The following is a 22,169-nucleotide window of genomic DNA, read 5'->3' as shown; positions in this document are numbered from 1 at the left end:
GTCGCTGCTTTGGGGCTTTTTGTTTTTCTCCTTTAGGCCTTTAGTTGTGTTTAGGGTTTTTTGATAGTTCATGTTTGTTTGACACACTTTTCATGGGACAGTGGATATTATTGTATAAATTCTCTCTTTTTCTAACATTATCCTACCTTCTTCAATTTTTTTTTTTAATTTTCTTTTTTTCCTCCTTTCTCCTTTGAATAGCCAGAAATAGTGATTCCAAATTGACGTGGTCTCCTGGTTCAGTTACAAACACCTCTCTGGCTCATGAGCTGTGGAAAGTCCCTTTGCCACCTAAAAACATCACTGCTCCGTCCCGCCCACCTCCGGGGCTGACTGGTCAGAAGCCACCCTTGTCTACGTGGGATAATTCCCCCCTTCGTGTAGGTGGAGGATGGGGAAATTCTGATGCCAGATATACCCCAGGTAGGACACGGCTGCTGTGGTGCTTGATGACGAGGGGTTTGCTGGCTGATGGCAGTGCCAGCCCTGTCAGCGGGGAGGCCGCACCCTGGGAAGGTGGGATGAGCTGGGATAGGCTTCCTAGTTCATTGCCACGTTTGCAATTTTCTTGAGGAGTCTTGACTAGTTTCCTTCAGAACGTTTACCCAAACTTGTATGGTGATACATGCCTGAAATCTTAGCACAAGGGGAGTGAGGGCAGAACATTAAGTATAAGGAAGTTGGTATCATTTGTTCATGAGACCCTGTCTAAATAAATAAATAGGGACGCTTACCCAGTGTCAATGGTAATGTAATGGTCAGTGGTAATGTGAGTGGGGAAGTAACCTTTTTTCAGAATTCTTTGGGAAGGCATCTTAAGCGTCTGTTGGTTTCCTACTCTTGGCAGGCTTGCAAAGCAAGGCTGCTATAGAGAACATGAATTGGAGAGTCTGTATGGAGGACAGCCCAAATGAGCCTTGGAGAGTGGGCTTGTTTGCGTAGTAGCTTGGCCTGTCCGTAGAATGACCATGAAGTTTGCTGTTTAAGCAGACATTTGAGAGTGGAAGGGGGTGCTATTGATCTTTAAACTCAAGCACACATAAGTCAGATTATCCCAGGAAAGCTCCGGTGACATGATTGTGAGATACCTGTAGGTAGTCGTGGGTGGTTCTCGATTGTGTTGAAAAGTTCTTTGGCTAGAATGACAGTGATTTCCATGGAGCCATATAGGAAGGCTAGATGGGTACCCACATGGTAACCCAGACAAAATCAAAGGAAGACCAAACAGTTGAGTCCCCCTAAAGCTTCCCATCTTAGGGTACATGCAGGGACACTTTCCTGAGGCCTGCCTCTGGGAGCAACATTTGGTAGAAACGATGCCTGAGAGGTAGAAAAGCATTGTGGCTCATCTACCTCACAAAGAGAGCCACCTACAGTGGTGATCAGTGCCTGATCCAGACTAGAGTGAGCTGACATCCCACACCTGTTTGTTACATTAGGGGTAGGCAAAAGAGGTGGGAGCCCTGATGACTGGAATTGACTGTCGTTTGTTTGGACTGTGTCTGTCCTAAATAGTCACAGTGATAGAGTGCTGACTGCTCTTTCTCTTTGTTAGGCTCCAGCTGGGGTGAGAGCAGCTCAGGGAGAATAACGAATTGGCTTGTTTTGAAAAACCTCACACCTCAGGTAAGGAGGCACCCACCTGATATACACGGTGGGCGAGGGAGCATGGGAACACTCTGCTGTTCGGGACGGGACCTGTCAGTGGTCATCAAGGCTGGGCCGAGCATGATACTCAGTTGCCTTGGGTCTGATCCACTGGTTTTCATGTTGTTATATTTAGACAAGCCACAAAAGTGCAGGTGTCTCCATCTCACCCAATGCTGACTGAGTAGTGCTGGCCTGGTGGCCTGGGCTTTGCAGGCGTGTTTGTGAGGTTGTGCTGCACCTCCAAAAACCTTGATTTGCCCTTCTATATCTGAGCATTTTCTTAGCCCCTGGACTACCCGCCCACCCACTACCCTATAGGGCCTTCAGGTTCTGTTCTGGAGCAGGAGCATGGTGGCTTGTCACATAGCTCTAGGCCCAGTAGACATAAGAAAGGGGTGCTGAACCTGGCATTAGAAGGACCGTAACACCTCCCGAAGGCCCTTTCAGTGAAGCTCCTAACCTCAGCCTGCTTTGTCTAGATTGATGGCTCAACTCTGCGCACCCTGTGCATGCAGCATGGTCCACTGATTACATTCCATCTGAACCTCCAACATGGAAATGCTCTGGTCCGTTACAGTTCAAAAGAAGAGGTAGTGAAGGCACAAAAGTCTCTGCACATGTAAGTTGCCGAGTCTCCTCTTAGGGAAGGTCTGGGGGAACTGTGAGTAGAAACCCAGCCCAGGATCCCTGTATAGACCTGGTCAGCGTGGCCCTGGAGAGACTGAGGTGGAGGGATCACTTGAACCCAGGAGTTGGAGGCCAATGCAGGAAATACTACAAGACCCTAGATAAAAAATGAAAATAAAATCTCAAGGAAGTGGAGAACTGTTTGTGTTGCCTGCAGGAGATAAATCATGGGGTCTAGACACCCCATGATTCTTTCTGGGATACACACTGTGGGTGTGGGGCAGGGCAGGCTCCTTCTGCATCTTCTTGATTTTTTTTTCCCTCAGAGCAGGTCCCACTGCTAATTAAAGCTTATGAAGCCATGCAGTCAGAAGGTCTTCTCATCTTGTGCCTTCTCCTCTAGGTGTGTGCTGGGGAACACTACTATTCTCGCTGAGTTTGCCAGTGAAGAGGAGATCAGTCGCTTCTTTGCACAAAGTCAGTCTCTGACCCCTTCTCCTGGCTGGCAGTCTCTCGGGTCCAGCCAGAGCCGGCTGGGCTCCCTCGACTGTTCCCACTCATTCTCCAGCCGGACCGATCTCAATCACTGGAATGGTGCTGGGCTGTCGGGAACTAACTGTGGAGACCTTCACGGCACTTCCCTCTGGGGGACCCCACATTATTCCACAAGCCTGTGGGGTCCCCCAAGCAGCAGCGACCCCCGGGGAATTAGCAGCCCATCCCCCATTAATGCTTTTCTTTCTGTTGACCACCTGGGTGGGGGTGGAGAGTCCATGTAACCGCATAGGTATAGACGCAAACTGTGACCTCAAGAAGAGAAGGAAAGGAGCACTAAGTTGGGCTCGCCGCCTGCAGCCAGGGCCACCTGTGGGAACAGCTATTTTCTGCACATTTTCCACTTTGTTTTCCCCAGAACATATCAGTTTGAATACTTGAATCATGCAGGCCAATATTATAATGTGAAAGGGTATCTATCTATTTACACTCCCAAATAGCGCCATACAGCTAACCGTGTGGAATTGAGCTCACTTGTGGATTCATCATGTTTAGCCTTCAGATTCCTTCTTTCCTTCATTTCCACCCCCACCCCACCTTTTATTTTTATTTGTTTTGTTTTTGGTTTTTTGTTTTTGGTTTTTTTTTTTTTTTGCAAACATTTTTTTGGGCTGATGTATGAGCTTTTACCTTTGCACTGAGTGATGTTCTCTCCGTCTAATCGGCAGTGTGGGGGGGGCAGCTGTTCCAGTGTAAATGTTTACTCAAGGATGTTCTTACAGGCGAGCGCTCTCTACTATGCCTCATGTTGCCTACCTTATTGTGGTATCGTGGAGTTTAGAAGATCAAGTTAAGATACTGACGTAGGATTCTTAAAGTATTGCACCAGTTTTTTCATGTCGTAAAACTAAAGAATTTTCGCTCTACAGTTTGAGAAACTGTGGCCACCGCTGTGACCTGCAGCCCGCCTGCTGCCCAGGACGGGCCCTGCACTTTGAACAGGCTTTCCATGTTGTTTTGAAGGTTCCCACGGTGAACCTTCTTGTTTACAGATTTTTTGTTTGTTTTTTGAGAAAAAAAAATGTTTACTCTTCCATCATTTAAAAAAAATTTAAAAGACAAAAAAAAAAAGAGGAGGGTGGTTTAAAAGACGCTTTCTATCTCTGGGAAAAAGAGCAGCATTTGGCCATGTTCTTCTGTTTTCTATCCCTATCCTAAATCAAAGAGCATGGTTCTCAGGAAACCAGTTCCCCGTCAAAAAATCTTGTAGTTTCTTATAGGAAAAAAGAAAACCCTGACTTTTAGCACTGATATTACGTATTGCTCTGTTCAAGAATTTTCTCTGCCAAAAAAAAGAAAAAAAGAAAAAGAAAAAAAACCGCTTCGAGCTGGAGTTGCCGTCTGCTTTCAGATGCTGTCCTTTATTAGTGATGATGATGGTTTGCTGATAATCGCTAGGTGACTTTTTGTAACCCCATCAGTGGCTCTCATGTCCCTGCTCTCTTGTGACCGTGTTCATGTTTAACTGTTGTACCTTAAAGCCGAGATCAGTAACTATGCATACTGTAACCAAGACATTGGGCTTACAGAGTTGTTTGTTGTATAAAAAAAATTTTAAATGTTGTTGCAAACTAACGAGTTACACACCATTTTAAAATTTCCTCCCCAGCTCCTGTTTTATTTTGCCCACAAATGGTATTATAATGCTTGCTTAGTCAAAGAAGAGAGACTAAACAAGGGTAAACTTTTAACAGTACAGAATATGCCATCATTTCATTGCCTTGATTCTAACTGTTTGTGTCCTAAGATGCAAAAGAGGTCAGTGGCTTTTAACTGTTTACAAATAGGATGTGATTGTAAATGTACAGTTTGGTTGTGTTGAATTATGAAATCTTCAGATAATAAACCATGACTTTTTTGGCTGCTCAACATTAATTGTCTCTTTTTTGTGAATTTATTTGTAGGCTTTTTATAATGAAAGTTACAAAGTCGCTGCACATGAGGGTTCTCATAGAGCAGCAGATTAAAAATCTAAGCAAATATTTGAACATTTTACCTGAACTTCTCCACAATCACCCTGAGATAATGTGAGAACAGTGGAAGCTGTAGCTTGCTCCCTCCTCCCCCGAGCATCTTTGGGATCTTGTTGCTCTTCTGTGGCTTCACCTTCCCCACCATCTGTGCCCATCTCAAGCCTCAGCGGGACCATTCGGAACATGAAGCTTAGTGACTTGACAGCATCCTAGTGTTAACCTCTCATACCTCTCACACAGTGGGGATGCCACCGCCGTGCCCCTCGCTCCCTGCTGCAGGAGCCCAGGGCAGAACTGTGTCTGTATTCCAGTGTATGACTTCAAATCACGCTCCAGCTTGCCAGCCGCAAGCTATTGTCGGACACCGTAGCCTAAGCAGATGTTCAGTGCATTCATTCGGTGTGTATTGACTTCCATGCTGGTTTTTCCAAAACCAAAGGTAGCTTTGAAAAACCATGTGTGGAGATGTTCAGAACATTAAGCCGAGTGACCTTTTGGGGCTTTGAGTAGTATATAACTGACTTCATAACTTCGTTAATTGTATTGTTAAAAGTGTTTGGGAGTTTTTTGCGCTTGTTATGTGGAAATAAAGTGTTTGGTTTTAAAAAAAAATCAGTGGTTTTGATATTTACCTCTCTTTTTTTTTTTACACCTCATTCTTAATAACTTCTCTATTCTCTTGTCATTTTTGAGTCATTCTCAGTCCCTCCCAGTTACCAGTACCTCATTCTTGGCCACTGCTTCCCACAGGCCCGGCTGACAGACCTCAAGCTCCTTGTGGCCTTGGAGTCAGCTTGGTGGAATGTGCTCCCATCCATCCAGCTGTGCTTGTAACTTCGCCTGCCCTGAGCCGCCCTGCAGGCTGTATCCCAATGTGGCAGTCCTTCCTCAGACAAGGCCATTTTCTCTCTGATTGTTGGCCCCCCAGCAAAGCAGTTCCCTCCCACCTCTGCTTGCTGTGGAACCAAAATTCATTGCTTATCATTGTGCAAATACCAGACCAGACCCCCAGGCTTCCACTGAGCTTGCCTGTAACCTTCCCTGTCATACATCATAGTGCTTCTTGACATTGGAAGGCAACAATCAGGGAATGAGACTTTGGCAGGTCAGAGCCCACATAAGCCTGGGGTCTGAAGATGGGGCTGTGCCTCTGATGACCGAGCAAGACTAGTGACATTCAGCTGGACACCCTCTACAAAGTTCCCCTCTGTTTTTGCTGATTGCTAGGTTTGGGACGTTATGAGGGTGTTTCTTAGCGCTAGAATCCAAACAAACCTGAGAGGCCCTGACCCTGGCATGACCAGGGTGTGGGCCCCAGTGGGACCCTGGGTAGCATTTAGAAGGTTCCGTGGGAGGGAGAGTCGCAGTGTATGAGGGATTCTGTCCATGTAAGGCGCTGTATACACATGCTCATGCTCAGCCTTGAAACAGCTCTAGAGAGCCGTGTTTCTCAGAATGTACCACTTGCCAGCTCCACCGACTTCTTAGCTTTTATTTACTAATGTGTGCGTATCATACACACACCCTTGTTTTCACGTAGATGCCAGAGAGAGCCCATCACTCCCCACCTCATCCTCACAGACACATCTCTCCTTCATGGGCACTCGGCTACCGGCCTCGAGTCCTGTGGGCGCACAGCACGCACTCCCCACCCAGCCTCAGTCAAGCTTTAATTCTGGGTTCAGCCGCATACAGATGTTGCATTCTGCTGCTGTTTTCATCTGGAAAATGCTGCTCGAAGTAGGCGGTTGCGTTGCTGCCTTTCAAAAAGCCCCCTAGGACACTGGACAAGGGTGCTGCCTCGCTTTAAGAAGCTGACTGTAGCCAGGTGTGGTGGCGCACACTTTTAACCCCATTTTGGAGGCAGAGACGGGTAGATCTGTGAGTGAGAATAGCTGAGACTATATAGAGAAATGCTCTCAAAAGGGAAAAAAATGGAAAAACCTGACAGGCAAGGTTGCTGAGCAACTGACTGGCTGTTCAGGAGTTGACAGCCTTGAGCTTGCAGCCGGCCCAAGCCCAGGGTGCCTTGTTCTGGCTAGTGGAGCTGAACCACGGATAGGAAAGCCATGTGAAGAGGCCACTAAAGGAGAGCTTGACTTACAGCCCTACCCAGACGGCCCCGGATGGAGCAGTCTATAGCCAGGCATGCAGTGTGGGGGCCTCTGGGTTGTTTCCCCAAGTCATCCAGGTTTTTGGTTTGCTTTGGATTTTTTTAAACGTACTACTTTATGCATGGGTGTTTTGCCTGTTTGTGCATTTTATTTGGGCACCATGTGCACACATGTCTGGTGCTTGTGGACGCTCCCTGAAACTGGAGTTAAACATGGTGTGAGATTCCGTGTGGATGCTGGAGATTGAACCCAAGTCCTCTGCAGGAACAGCCAGTGCTCTTAACTGTTGAGCCATGGCTCCAATCCCAGTTGCCTAGATTTTAATGAGTTTGGTTGTTTTTAAGAAAAAAAAAAAAAGATGTCTTTGCAAAAGAAAGCTAGTGATACCTGACAAAAGAAAGCTAGTGAAGATTCAGAAGAAGAAAAAAACGTACACTACCACCTTTTAAGGGTTGGCCTCCTCCAAGCAGGTACCTAGATGGCATGCGACAACAGCCACACCTGGCCAAAGAACACCTGAGAGCAAGACCGGCCAGGAGGGGCACCAGGGAACAGTAAAAGGAAGCTGGCTGGGGAGGGACTGGGCCAGGACTCTTGGACAGGAGCCATGCTTCTCAGTCCTGCCCGCCTGTGAGGAGCACCTGTGTGCTGGTCCCATGCCTCATTCATAGGGCACAAGGTTTCAAAGCTTTCTTAGTTCTACGAGCCATCTCCTAGATTCTAGCTTTTTGTCTGCCGATTCCTGCAAGGTGTATCCCCAGGCCCAGCCTCATTTCCCACATTACTGGCGTGCCACCAGCAGCCCAGTTGTTGACTCTGTGACAGATCCCAGAGGTAATAGAATACTTGGTGTCCTGAGTTGATACTGCTGCGTAAACAGCGTCACCTCAACCATGGGGACAACACCCATGCCTGTGAGCGTCTGGATGAGCTCAGCAGACCAGCTGGGTGGGTGGCAACTTTTAGTTGTGACGTTAGACAGTGACAGATGTAACCTAGAGTCACTGAGATTCTTTATTTCTTCCAGTTGCATGTGGATCAACAAATATAAATAAAAATTTTGTTTAAAAATGTGAACTGGGGGCTGAGGAGATGGCTTAGTGGGTCAGCTGCTTGCTGTGTGAGTTCAGGTCCCCGGTACACACCTAAAAAGTAGGGAGGGGCAGTGTGCTCCGGTAATCCCAGCACTGAACGGCAGAGGCAGGCAATCCTAGGGACTTGCCCAGTAAGCCAGTCTATCAGACTTAGTGAGCTCAAGGCTCAGTGAGAGACTCCATCTTAAGAAATAAAGAGAAGGAGGCTGACAAATGGCTCATTAGGTTTAAAAAGAAAAAAAAGTCCTTGCTGAAAAAATTGATAATCTCATTGTTCATTGTTCAGTTTCTGGAGACCACATAAAGGTGTAAGGGGGTGACCAAGGCCAGAAAGTAGTCTTCTGACCTCCACAAGAGTGCCACCACCTCATCTACACACACAAAATAATAGTGACAAAGGGAGACGCCAAAATATGACCTCTGAACTTCACAGCCATACACACACCTATACACACATATTCATACGCCACACACTCGTAATATGCCACACATTCATATGCCACACACTCATACACCACACACACATACACCAGACACTTATACACCACACACTCATACTATGCCACACACTCATACTATGCCACACACTCATACGCCACACATTCATACTACTCCACACACTCATACGCCACACATTCATACTACTCTACACACTCATACACCACACACTCATACGCCACACACTCATACGCCACACACCCATACTCCACAACATGCACACACCACCCACACTCATATGCCACACACACATACACCACACACTTATATGCCACACACTCATAATATGCCACATACTCATACACCACACACACATATGCCACACACTCATACACCACACACTAATAATACACCACACACTCATACACCACACACTCATAATATGCCATATACTTATATGCCACACACTCATACACCACCCACGCTCAGACACCACACAAACCCATACACCACACACTCACATACATCACACACTCACATACATGGCACACTCAGATACCACACTCACCCATATGCACACACTCATACACCACACACACTCCAGCTGGGATCCAGTTGAGAAGCAGATCACTTGCCTAGCATGTTCAAGGCACTGGAAAAAAATAAAAATAAAATTTTCTCTCCTAATTTTATAGGTATGGGTGTCTTGCCTGAATGTGTGCCTGTGCACTACATGCAAGCAGACCCAAGGGGGCCAGAAGAGGGAGTCAGGACCCAGGGGACTAGAGTTACAGGTGGTTGTGAGGTGCTATGTGGGTGTTAGGAATTGAACCTGGGTCCTCTGGAAGAGCAGCCAGTGCTCTTAACCACGGAGTCATCTCTCCAGGCCCCACATAAATATTGCTAAATTGAGTCTTGCTTTTGAAGTGAACCAAGCTTTAGAAACCGCTTAAGTGGGGCTGAGCAGTTAAGAGAATTGACTGCTCTTGCAGAGGACCCAGGTTCAGTTCCCACACTCCCATGGCAGCTCACAACCATCTGTAACTATGATCCCTGGGGAACGTACAAGGGATCCCTTTAAGGTCACCAGGCAAGCACATGGTGCACATATACACATGCAGGTACTCACGCACACCCATAAATGAGAGTAAGTCTTTGAAAAAATAAATAAAAGCTCTCAAGTGCAACCCTGAGTGTCCAGAGTGAGGGAGCAGACCAGGGAAGAGCTCTTGTCATGTGCCAAGTCCTGGGAGCTGGTGCAGAACAATTCTGTATTCTGTCAATTATATTTTAAATAAACGCTGATTGGCCAGTAGCCAGGCAGGAAGAATAGGCAGGAAAACCAGACAGGAAGTAGAGGTGGGCAATGAGAACAGGAGTATTCTGGGAAGAGGGAAGCTCTTCCCGCAGTCCTGTCCAGACACCGAAGAAGCAAGATGTGACCTGTCCCTGCTGAAAAAGGTACCGAGCCATGTGGCTAACACAGATAAGAATAATGGGTTAATGTAAGTTATAAGGGCTAATACGAAGCCTGAGCTAATGGGCCAATCAGTTTATAACTTATATAGACCTCTGTGTGATTTTCTTTGGGACCTAACGATTGTGGGAACCGGACAGGACAGAAACCCCAACAAAGCAGGCCCCTCATGTTACAAGAGCTAAGAACACGGATTCAGACACAGAGGCTTGCTCTCCTGCCCCCAGAGCCACCACCACTGTCAGGACGGCATCTGGCCTTCTTCCTTGAGCTCAGTCCCGTCCCTCCCATGATTACGGCCCTCCAATGACTGTCTTCAGCAACTGGGGCAAACCAGTCCCTCAGCCCAGCTCAGAGGCCAGGACCCCCAAGCTTGTCTCCTGGTATCTGCGGCAACCTCTTCCCTCCTGCCTCAGAACATTTGCTCTACCTGCCTGAACCACTCTCATCTCAAATGCACAGCCGACTGCGCCCTGACTCCACCACAGGCTCTGGTACTAGCTTAGGGAACTCTTCCTGGGACCTCAGTGCAGTGTTCCTCTCAACTAGAGGAGTTTTGTCTCCAACCTTTCTGGGACAGTTGGCTTAAATGTAGTCTGTAGTCTGTAGACTCTGTTAATGGGGAGAGGAGTGAGCCCCTTCCCCACCAACGATGAGAACCTAAAAGTTGCTTAGCACAGAACAGGCAGCCTCAGAGAAAGCCCACAGTGTTGAGGACAGCAGCGGTGGTCCATCACCGCTGTTCACATCCTCAGTGCCACGCTGTTTCAGACAAAGCCAGTGCATCCCTGCCAGGGCCAGTATGCCATCCATCGGCTCCAAAGGCGATGAGAATGACTCACAGTGGAACTCCCAGCTGTCAGGTCTTCAATATGTGCCCTGATCTTACCATAGCATGAAAGTCCCGTGTGATCTGCTCCTATAGTGAACTCCTGCCAGCTTGGCCGCTTGTTCGTGCCCTCAGGACTTCTAGCCCTTTCTTCTCTATTTGGCTTCAGGTTTCCTGGCAACTTTCCTGGCCCCAACACAGCTCCCTGTTTAAGAGACTGGGGGGAGCTACGGCTGGCAAGATCTAAGAGACACCCACTTACTCACAAGGTAACCTGCACCTTCCAGAAAGGACCCCCACCCTGGAGACAGGAAATTAAAGGGATAGGGTCAGGGGCTTGTGTTTGTTTTCCTTTTTGTACTTTTGAGAGAGGCGCTTACTGTGCAGCCCCAGGCTCACCTCCTGCACACCATCCTCTGGTCACAGCTTCTTGAGTGCTGGGTGTACAGGGATGCACCCTGCTCTCGTTAGAGACCACCCTGGGTAGAAAAGGTGGCGGCTGCTGAGGTGCCCTGCCCTCTGTCCTCTGACCTCCCAATCCTTGCAATTCACGTGTTAGAAACTTGATCCTCATTCTCATACATTAATGGTACTTGGAGAAAGAGGCTTGGAAAGTGAAAAAAAAAATACATTTATCAATCCATTCATGGACTAATGGCTTAATGGGCTATGGAGGGTGGCTTTGTTATAAATGCAAGCTCTCTCCAGAAAGCTTGCTCTGTCTGCACGGTGTTAAGACCCTGAAAGAAGACCCTTGCCAGATGCCAAATACACGTCAACACCGCGTTCTTGGAATTCTCAGCCTCCAGAACCGTGAGCTAAATAAACTTCTTCTTTTTTTTTTTTTTTTTATAAGTTACCCAGCTTCGGATATTCTGTGACAGCAACAGAAATCTAGACCAAGGCAACAGGCAAGAAGTGGGAGAGGGGATGAGAAGGGCGGGGGTGGTGGAGCGGGGCCACACAAGGACAGGGTGCCCTTGTTTCTGTTTGGAGCTCTGGGGTGGAGTAACTTGAGGAAGCTAGGTGGGAGGGCTGTGTGAGGAAAGGAAGTAGGGAAAGAGGTGGGGCCGGGAACTGCTCGAGTGCCCTTGAAAGAGGGAGCTGGACCAATCAGAACACGAGTCCAAGAGGGGCAAAGGGGCTGGACTGGGAAGAGGCCGGAACAGAGTTCTGAAGGCAGAAGTCACGGGGAGGAGGAGGAATCTTCCTGTCAAGGAGGAGGACTTTCAAAGTCGGTGAGAGACTCCTCCAGGGCTAATTTTGTGTGTCAACTGCGTGGAACTACGGTGTGCTAATATGATCGTCTTTACACTGGATGTTTCTGTGAGGCTATGCTTGGGCCCGATGAACGTTTAAACCTGAACACCGTGCTTCACAATGTGCGTGGGCCTCCCAAAATCAGGAGAAAGGTTCCATAGATCCAAACAGTGCCTGACCTCCAGCAAGCAGATGACCAGCGACTCAGTGACAATCAGCTTTCTCAGGATCACCAGCCTGCCCATAGTCTACCTGCAAATTTTACACTTACCAACCTCTGAAAGCACTTCAGCACATTCCTCAAGGCCAACAGAAAGAGCCCCCCACACACACACACAGAGTTGGGGGTTAACAAAAGAAATTAGACAATAAATAATAAAAGCTTACAAAAAATAGGTTGAGGTATTAAAAAAAAAAAGCCCAGCTGGGTGGTGGCGCACACCTTTAATCCCAGCACTTGGAAGGCAGAGGCAGGCGGATCTCTGTGAGTTTGAGGCCAGCCTGGTCTAGAGAGTGAGTTCCAGGACAGCCAGGACTGCACAAAGAAACTCTGTCTCAAAAACACAAAAAACCAAAACACAAAAACAAATGAACACATATAAGCAAAAGCGTGGCGCCCTACTTCAAGAACATTTATTTATTAGAAGGAACTGGCAGAATTCGCGTCACATGATTTTCAGAGACTGCGGATTGTGAGCAGCGGCGCTGGTTTCCAGGTTAGATTGCCAGCACTGTAAAACCAGTGTGACGTGTGCTCAGCATCCAGCTGGCATCACCGACGAGCTCACAACCGGTTCACCACTGCGTTTCCCAGGTCTCCCCCCCACATCCTCTACAAACTGTTCCTCCCTGCTCCAGGCATCCCTGTTGGATGGGGGGGGGGGCAGGAGCAGAACCCTGCGTCAGACCTGAGCCAATCCAACACCCTCCCCCTGCACTGTGCCACTGTGCATGCTGGGCTGGTTTGTATTTCTTGATTCTCCTGCCTCTGCCCCCTGAGTGCTGTCAGGAGGTGGTCACTTTGCCTGTTTCTATAACTAGAATCTTCCAGTACACAGGCCGCTAGGTCTGGCTTCCTTCAAGAAGTTCGTGCGAGTTGCAGCAATAGCACCCAGTTCTTTTCCACGCCCTGCTAGCCGTCCTCAGCACACTGCAGCCACCTCTTCACCTGTGCTGGCTTTTCGGTCCCTCCCCCCCTCTGACGCTGTTAAGGACGGAGCTTCTGTAAATATCCCTGTGTAGTTTTGTGCAGAACATCAGCTTTCCAAGAGAAGGGGGGGGGGGGGCTGTTCTCCCCGCCCCTCAGTACCCGAGATTGCAAACAGAGGCACAGCACGTAGGTGACATTGTGTTGGTCGCGTCATTGTTCCAAGCCTCTGCTTCCTCTGCTGGAGACACGTGGTACGAGGCCACATGTGTGCCATTCTAAAGCTCCGAACACCGAAAACCTTTCGGTAAATTTGCGTTAAGCCCACATGGGACAAAAATGACTGCGTGGAGTTTGTGTAAAGGATTTGTTGTTGTTTTTCTTCGATGCTAAAGACGGAGCTCGGGGCTTTGCACATGCTGGGCTCTGTCACCAAACTACACCCCAGCCTTACTCACAGGCTTTATTTTTCTTGTAAAAGGTTTGTCTGGGGAGGGGGAGATGGCACACTGAGGACGAGAGCTTGCTGAGCGAGCCTGAGGACCGGAGTTCAAATCCCTAGCAACTGTGTCAATAAAGCCAGGCTTTGCCACTTGCAGCTGTAACCCCAGTGGTGCAGGGCGTGGAGACAGGAGGCTCACCGGATTCAGTGGCCACCAGCTTGGCCGAAAAGATCAAACTCCAGGTTCAGTGAGAAACCCCATGGAGGACACGTGCATGGGTGCAGGCATGCCTACCTGCACATGGTAGACACACACACAAACATTCTTTAATGAAGAAATGAAATGGAAGTAAGACGTCCTGTCTCAGGTAGAAACACAGCTGTGCTTGCTCCTGGAGAATTGCAGAAGATGTCACCAGTGCTAGTTAAAAAGCAAGAAAAACAGTGTGTCCCCCCCCTCCCCCCATCCCAATAATGCCACTTGAGCCAGGCTAATTTTGCCTGCTATGCAGTATTCCAGTCACTGAAACAGGTTTTGCAAGAGTTTGTTGGCCAAGTAGCCAAGCATGGAAGCAGGAAACCCAGCTCGCCAATGCTTCTCCTCCCCCTTGTGTGTACATAGAATAGAGAAGCTGGTTATTGGAGGTGGGGGCATAGGTGACTGGAGATACCCTGGGCTCTGTGCATGCATCATGCACCACAGCTCCTCACAAGACCCCTGTTTAGGAAATAGCAGCATCAGCATATCCCACGGGTAGAGTTTGGGACCTGTGAAGTTAAAATGTCACTTACCAGTCACCTGTGAAGGCCCAAGTCAAGGGTTAGTGAACTTGACCAGAGTGATCTTCAGGTCCCTGAGAAGTAATCTGGGTTAAGTGTTATCACCATAGCCCATATGAGAGATGCTATCTATATCAGAGCTGGCAGGAGACTGTGTCATACAGTGCACATAGGCACATGAACACACACATAAACACACACGTAGATGGATTTTTATTTGGGCTGCCAGCTCACAAGAAAATGACACAGAGACTTATTAATTATGAAATCTCAGCCTATAACTTAGACTTGTCCCATCAGCTCTTATAACTTAAATGAACCCATTTATATCGCTCTATGTTTTCCTCATGGCTTCCTTCCATCTTGCACCTCATGTTTCCTTTGCCACAAGGAAAGCAAACTCTGTATGGAGGTACACTGATGCCCATCATCTCTTTCTGTAGTAGCGTGGTGCTGCCAGGAGCAAATGTGTCTCACAGTTAGGAGAAGCTTTATGTTATTAAAACATTTTAAATGACATATGCTGTAGGTCTTCGAAGTGTTTGAAGATCACCTATCTATCTAAAATATATCTTTATATGACCTTAAAAACATACCTAATGTGATAAGTTTGATTGTAATAGATGACTATTAGCCCATATTTCTTTATTATCCTAAATAGCTTTCAAGTACTAAAACTTGACATTACATTTTTAAAAGAGGTGCATAGGTACAACACCTTAAACAAGAATAGAAACTATATATACACACACAAAACAACCTTAAATTTGTATCAATATAAAAATTCATACCAGTGTAAAATATTTGAGACTAGTGGTTTTTCAAAAGTATAATCAATACTCCTACCCTTTTATCCCATCATTTCTATTCTATATCTCCATTTTATCCCTTCAGAAAGAGATTTCTGAATCTAATCTCCTTTAGCTTTCTCCCTGATCATGACCAGTAACAATTTGTAACCAACCCCACCAAATGATGACAAACATCCATAATCCACCAAATGACCAAAAACTATACACCCTAACTCTTGAGAATGTGGGCATCGTGTTCTCTAGATTGCCTCCTGTTGTCTGGGGGGAATAGCATCTTTGGGGGAGCCTGACAAAATTAGGATAATGGTCAAGTACTGGGAGAACTAGCCATAACATCTGTTGTGAGTCTCTGTGCAATGGGAAAGCACAGCAACACATTCATGGGTATAATAGTCTAAGGCTGGACTATCTCAGCCAGCAGCCTTGAAACTGTTCTAGATGCAGAACTCTGATGCAACAGATGCAGTCTGAGAGGCTGGATCATCTGGGTCACCTGTTTCCATTGGTGTCTTGTCCCTTGCTCTGGAAAGATGTAAACTTTCAAAGGTGACATGCACGTCTGCATTAACACAAATATAGAATGTGTGGTGTGCACAAATTAATTAAAGATGACTTTTTGTTCTATGTTTGGATGGATAAAAGGCATCTGTCAACTTTATAAGTTTATTTGGACTGCATAACTGAAGTATAATATAAATCTCTATCCACACCATATGAAAGGATGGTATGTAATAATAAGTCATGAGGACTCTGCAGCCAACAAGATTTATCATGCCTTGTCTCCTCTTCCAGCTGTTCCCATGCAGAGGGATCTCCTTACATGTCACATGTCCTGTAGTCTTTCTCAGGTTCCTCTCATGTCTGTGGCCAAGATCCTCAGGCGGACCCTCCTGGTCAAATCTGATCTCTATTAATTTTGAAGGAATCCACAGCTTTTCACTTCCTGTGGAAACAAAATCACAACCTCTCCCCCCAACACTTTTCATTCTGAACTTCCATTCTGAAGCTAAGACACCCATAAAGCATATAGGTTGGTTTAATTCAGCAGTGCCTTCCACAATCCAATGTCTCTCAGCAACTGTTGTTTCCTGTTTATTGCCATTTAAAAAATTCAAAATTAACAAGGCTCCATATAAGCTCCAAATTCCCTGTGATATAATTTATATTTTCCATCCTTATGCGACTTTTTTTTTATATTACTTTACTCTTTCTTTGAAGACTTTTTTTACTTTTAAACTATTTTTTTCTATGACTGTCTGCACTTTTATTTCCTGTCTGGACCTTGCTTTACGGGGTCCTGCAGCACTCTCCGACCACGAGTCAGATCTTAAACCCACTGTGTAGCTCAACTCATTGTGCACTGGTGACTCAAGCCCACGGGTGGTGGCCAGGAGCCCTGTCTCTGTACAATGCAGCCTGCCCGAGAGACTGCAGAACTAGAAACCACATCTGGCTCTGTGTCTGTGTTTTTGGAACTTTTCTTTTTAAAACCCTTTCAGGTCCTATGCGGAAATATTGCCCCATGGAGGATACCACATGTAGATGGGATTTTATTTGGGCCCCAGCTCAGAAAACATGATAACAGAGACTTACTATTAATTATGAAAGCTCAGCCTATAACTTAGGCTTGTCTCACTAGCTCTTATCATTTAAATTAACCCATTCAATGAATCTATGTTTTTGCCTAGTGGTGTTTTGCCTTTTTTTCATCTTGTACCTCATGTTTCCTCTCCATGTCCTCTGGTGACCTCATCTTTCTTCTTCCCAGAGCTCTCTGTCCCCAAAAGTCCCACCTAATCTCTTCCTGCCTAGCTATTAGCCATTCAGCTCTTATCAAACCAATCACAGTGACACATCTTCACACAGTGTAAAAGAATAGTCCAGAACACATACACACACACACACACACACACACACACACACACACACACACACACATACACACAACACACCACACCCCGCACACACACACTTTTCCCTCTTTTGATTTAGGGGCCCTTAGGCTTACAGGTCAAACACTACAGACTGGCTGTATCTCCAGCCTCAAATTAGTGATTTGTAATGTCAACCTAGAGCAATTGAAGCCAGGAAGTTTGTTCAAATATCTCCTCTATTTGAGTAAGAAACGCATGAAATCCTGAGTTTTCCACATCCGGTCAAAGACTTTGTGATCAAAGTCAAGGCAAGATGGGATGTGAAGGCATGTTGGTGAGGAGCAGCCATTGCCTGCAGCCCACAGTTTGCAAAGTTTGAAGAGGCACAATCCTGACAGAATTCATGGCAGGCGTGGTGTGGTGGTCTGGATGAGAATGGCCCCACAGGCTCATAGATTTGAATACCTGGTCCCCAGATGGTGGAGCTGTTTGGAAGAATGAGGAGGTGTGGCCTAGTGGAAAGAAGTGTGTCACTGGGGCAGGCTTGGATGTTTCCAAACCCACACTATCCACGGTTAGCGCTCTCCGCTTTGTGTTTGTGGATCAGATGTGAGCTCTCAGCTCCCATGGGCCCATTTCACACCCAGAGCCATGTCTTCCTGCCCGCTGTCATGCTCCCCATCGTGATTGATCATGAACTGTGTGATAGACAGAATGTAATTGGCCCCCATAAGCTCATAGGCAGTGGCACTATTGGGAGGTATGGCTTTGTTGAAGGAAGTGAGTCTATTTCTATTCCTGACAACCAACCCTCAAATAATGACACAGAGATTTATTAATTATGAAAGCTCGACCTATAGCTTAGGCTTGTTCCTAACTTGCTCTTATAACTTAATCCATTTATATTAAATATAACATACATTATATTTACATTTCTATCTGCATTCTTTCATGTGGCATTATCTCTCTTCCATCTTGCACCTCCTGTTTCCTCTCAGTGTCTCCTGGCTTCTCCTGTGCACCTAGATTCCTCTTCCTCTTCCCTTCTCTCCAGAAACCCCATCTAGACCTCCTGCCTAGCTATTGGCCGTTCAGCTTTTTATTATTCCAGTCACAGAAATACACTTACGGTGTACAAATATCCCACAACAGAAGTGTGTCACTGTGGGGGCAGGCTTTGTGATCTCTTTTGATTAAGTTTTGCCCAGTGTCATAGACCATTTCCTGTTGCCTTCCAATCAAGAGGTAGCCGGCGCCATGTCTGCCTGCATGCTGCCATGCTCCTTGCCTCTGAAACTGTAGCTTCCACCTCAATTAAATGTTTTCCCTTATAAGAGTTTCTGTGGTCGTGGCGTCTCTTCATAGCAACAGAAACCCTAACTGAGGCAGACTATAACCCTCTGGAACTGTGAGCACAAATAACTCTTTTACTCACTGCCTCGGTCATGGTGTCTTATGGCAGCAATAGGGCAGCAACTGAGGCACGCAGCAAGTCCATGACAGGATCTCAGTCAGAATACCAAGCCACCCCAACGCTGCACAAACCAGGGCCTTCGGAAGTTTAAAATGCCGGTTCCAAAGCCACCTGGTGGTGAGGTGGGACACAACAGAGCTAGAACTTCCGTGTGACTTCAGAACAGCCCCAAGAGCCGCTGTGTGCCACTCACGGCCTGCTGGGCAGACAGACAGTAGCACAACGGCTTGGGGACAGCGTGGCTGTTTCTGACTAAACACACACCAACCACAGGTTCCAACGGCTTCCTGTAGACAGAGACGGTGCTTACGTTTCCTGGCCACCCTGACACAAATAATCACACAGAAGCTCTATTAATTACAACACTGTTTGACTGATGGCTCAGGCATATTTCTAGCTAGCTCTTACATCTTAAATCAACCCATTCCTATTAGTGTATGTATTGCCACATGGCTTTGGCGTTGCCTCAGTTTCTACATGTCTTGTTTCCTCAGCGGCTGGCTGGCATCTGCTTGACTCTGCCTACTCTCTCTCTCTCTCTCTCTGTTCAGATTTCCTGCCTAGCCTTACTCTGCTAAGCCATTGGCCAAAACAGCTTTATTCATTAACCAGTAAAAGCAACACATGTACAAAAGGACATCCCACATCAGCTCCCCTCCCTAGCCGTTACCGAGAGAAAAGATGTGTCTACATTGGTATGTCTACTATTTCTCATGGCACTCTGACCACAGAGGGGTCCTTCCAATGTCCATTAGTAGACTAGCTGAGGAGAAAACTGTAGCATAGCCCTGTTGCTCCAAGCAACAGGAACAAGTGCCAAATCACTATGCCCAGGGAAGCAAGCAACACCCAGTGTGTACAGAGTGTGTGTGATGGATACACAGACTCATCTGTAAAGACGTCGGACAAAATCAGGGGTTGTGGTGGGGGGTGAGGCTTGGGGAGAGTGACAGCATTCAGACACTAGAAGGGACAGTGACTGTCACCTTGCAGTGATGGTTTGGTCAGTACGTGAATCCTCCAGACTTGCGTTTTTAGCGTGTGTGGTTGTCAGTCCCAAGGAACCATTTATTAGTGATTTCACTTTTAATTAACTAGTTAATTAATTAACTTATTTATTTATCTATTTATAGTGTCTGTGTGACTTGGAACAGCCTGAAGAAATTAGTCTTCTTCCACATAGGGGTGGAGGATTGTACTCAGGTCATCAGGCTTAGTGACAGAAGCCTTTACTGAGACATCTTTCTGGTCTTGTTTTCTATTTTTATTGCTTTACTTTGAAAAGGAGGTATTAACTGATTGATATGTGTGTGAGCGCGGGCAAATGTGGGTGACGTGTGCTGTCTGACGCGCACGCGCTGTTGTGCTTTCCTGTGGCTAAGGAACCAGTTACAAAATTTTTCCCTCCGGGGCTCACTTTGTCTGTAAATGGAAGAAGCAGCCACAGGGGGGCGCACCGAGACGCTGTCTTCTGAAAAAAGATTTCAGCAACCTTGTTTAGAAGAAGGCTCATCGGGCTTTCCCACGTGATCCTACTTGACCGACACTGTAGATCTCCACCCCGGAGAGCGCAACAATTTCTCACGTCTCTGACCTGGCTGAAACACTCTCAGCAAAGCAGATCGCCTCACCCCTTTACTGTCCGTGGATCCACTAGGAGATTTTGTTTAAATGCAAGGCTTGGCTTGCAAAGTCAGGGATATAGCCAGAGGGTGGACTACAACAAGCTTAGGCTGTAGGTCCCCATGGGAACCTTCAAGAGGAGTAGATTCATCCACAGAGAACTGGGCTGCTGCAATCACTCTGTCTCTGGTTGCTCACTGAGAATGGTCCGGAGATGCCTTACTCCTCTCCATCCTGGAGGGTTTGCTTCATGCACCGAGATCAAGGAAACACTCTGTCTCTCTCCCGTCACAGTGGGAAGGGAGTCCCTGGGATGCTAGACAACCTATGATCCAAGACCCACATCAAGGGTCAGTGCATTCCACTGGGCAAGGCGTTGCACAGTGAGGCTATGGCTTACTGTCCTTGTCACTGCCATATCCCCAGCTCTGTTTCTGGAGAAGATGGCACTGCCCAAAGAAGCAAGCCAGCAGGACTTGCTGCCAGAGGGGACCAGTTAAATAAATCACAGTGCACTCAGAAACTGGAATGCTCAGACACCAGACAGTGAAGTACATTTATGGAGATGACAATAGGGTGTCGTTTTTTATTTTGGGAGAAAATACTATCAGTGAGTCACACTTTCCCTCCAATGACTGTGCCGAGTCTTAGAAAGCATATTCGGAGTGGGGGTGGGAATGGGGGTGTGAGGTCAGGTGCAGTTTGGTCGCGAGCATGGTTGGATAATTGGAAAGGGGTCATGGTAATATGATAAAAATCCAGCAGCAGCCCCCACCTCAGATCGACTCAGGATATCTGATGTCCGGGGTCAGAAGGATGGAGCCACACAGCGAGCAGGTTAAAGCTACACCCAACCACACTTTCCAGTTAACACTTCTCCAAGTCGGCAAGGAGTGGCGGTGGCTCTGTTGACGCCTCTGTACAGCACGCCTTCCCTTTTCTAGAAACTCCAAACTAGTTTCCTTCTAGGAATAACGAGCCGGTGATCAGACGAAGCACATTCGGTCTCTCCGCTGTGATTGGTGCATAGTTGAGCATATGACCCAATGGGAACCAATGAAAGTCTAGTCAAGCCAGTTAGGCCTGTTGTCAAATCTGTTAAGGAATCTTGGCTTCCTACTGGCCTTGAACTTTGGAGGAAGTCGTCGGAGCTTTTCAAGATCCTGGTGGAGAAAACGTTTGCTTTTGAGAGACGACAAGACGAAGCCTAGCCTGAGAAGCAACCCGGAGGCCACCATCTGAGTGCCTGGAATCTGCGGCACCCGAAACTTTGGATTCCGAGCCGAGTGAGCCAACCTTTTTGCTCAAACTCGTTTGAACTCAGTAGCTCACTTGCCTGTGCCAACTCATAAAGATACTTAGGACAATGATGCAATGTCCCCATTGCCTGTGGGCAAAACAATATTATTGTTGGTTTTTCCAAAACATTTTTTTTTGAAAGAGCAGACAGCTAGACCCAGAGATTCTTCTCTTAGAAATATATGAACATTTCACTGCTCAAAAGTAGAAATTGTACCCGTGGGATAGCAACCTCATAGCGTGCGTGGCCACGTGCAGTTCCTCCCGCAGGCAGCAGGAGACCACTTGAGACAAATTCCACCGAGAAAGTGGTGTCACACGCCAAAGAACTCCAACAATTTTTTTTTTTTTTTTTTTTTGCGGGGGTGAAGGAGTGGGCAGGTGGGCCCTCCCCACTGAGGTCCAGGCAGGGTTAGCCAAGTGCTAGTGACCCGCCTGCAGCTTGGCATTTCCAGAAAGCAGTATTTTGTTGGGGTCTGGGGAAGAGGCAGTCTCAGAGGACTAAAGCCCCTAGCAGACCGTGGGGAGAACTATGGAAACCAGGATGGCCCCGCCTTCTGCTGTCAGCGAGGGGAGAACCGTTGAGAACCCACTTCTGACCGCTCGTTTCGGGATGTAGGCTGTTGTAATGGTGAGGACTGCAGCGTTCAGAGGGCACTGGCGCTGGTGTGGTGATGGACACCGGTCATCAGGAAGCGAAG

At 47.1% G+C, this 22,169-nt stretch overlaps 1 protein-coding gene across 7 annotated transcripts in view; it reads left to right on the top strand.

The window, feature by feature from the left end:
* The window catches only part of Tnrc6a (trinucleotide repeat containing adaptor 6A), a 167,758-nt gene extending 163,051 nt beyond the window's left edge, over positions 1-4,707 (top strand). For all 7 annotated transcript variants that reach the window (XM_087908484.1, XM_087908482.1, XM_087908487.1 and 4 more), the window contains 4 exons: positions 202-423; positions 1,556-1,626; positions 2,130-2,269; positions 2,681-4,707. In XM_087908484.1, the coding sequence (XP_087764610.1) occupies positions 202-423; positions 1,556-1,626; positions 2,130-2,269; positions 2,681-3,056 (809 nt within the window). In that variant the 3' untranslated portion in view covers positions 3,057-4,707. The remainder of the gene's footprint in view (positions 1-201; positions 424-1,555; positions 1,627-2,129; positions 2,270-2,680) is intronic.
* The last annotated feature ends 17,462 nt before the right edge of the window (positions 4,708-22,169 follow it).

The sequence above is a fragment of the Myodes glareolus genome, chromosome 7 (genome assembly GCF_982192425.1).
Source record: "Myodes glareolus chromosome 7, mMyoGla1.1, whole genome shotgun sequence".
NCBI lineage: Eukaryota > Metazoa > Chordata > Mammalia > Rodentia > Cricetidae > Myodes > Myodes glareolus.
This window is presented reverse-complemented; position numbering and strand designations above follow the sequence as displayed.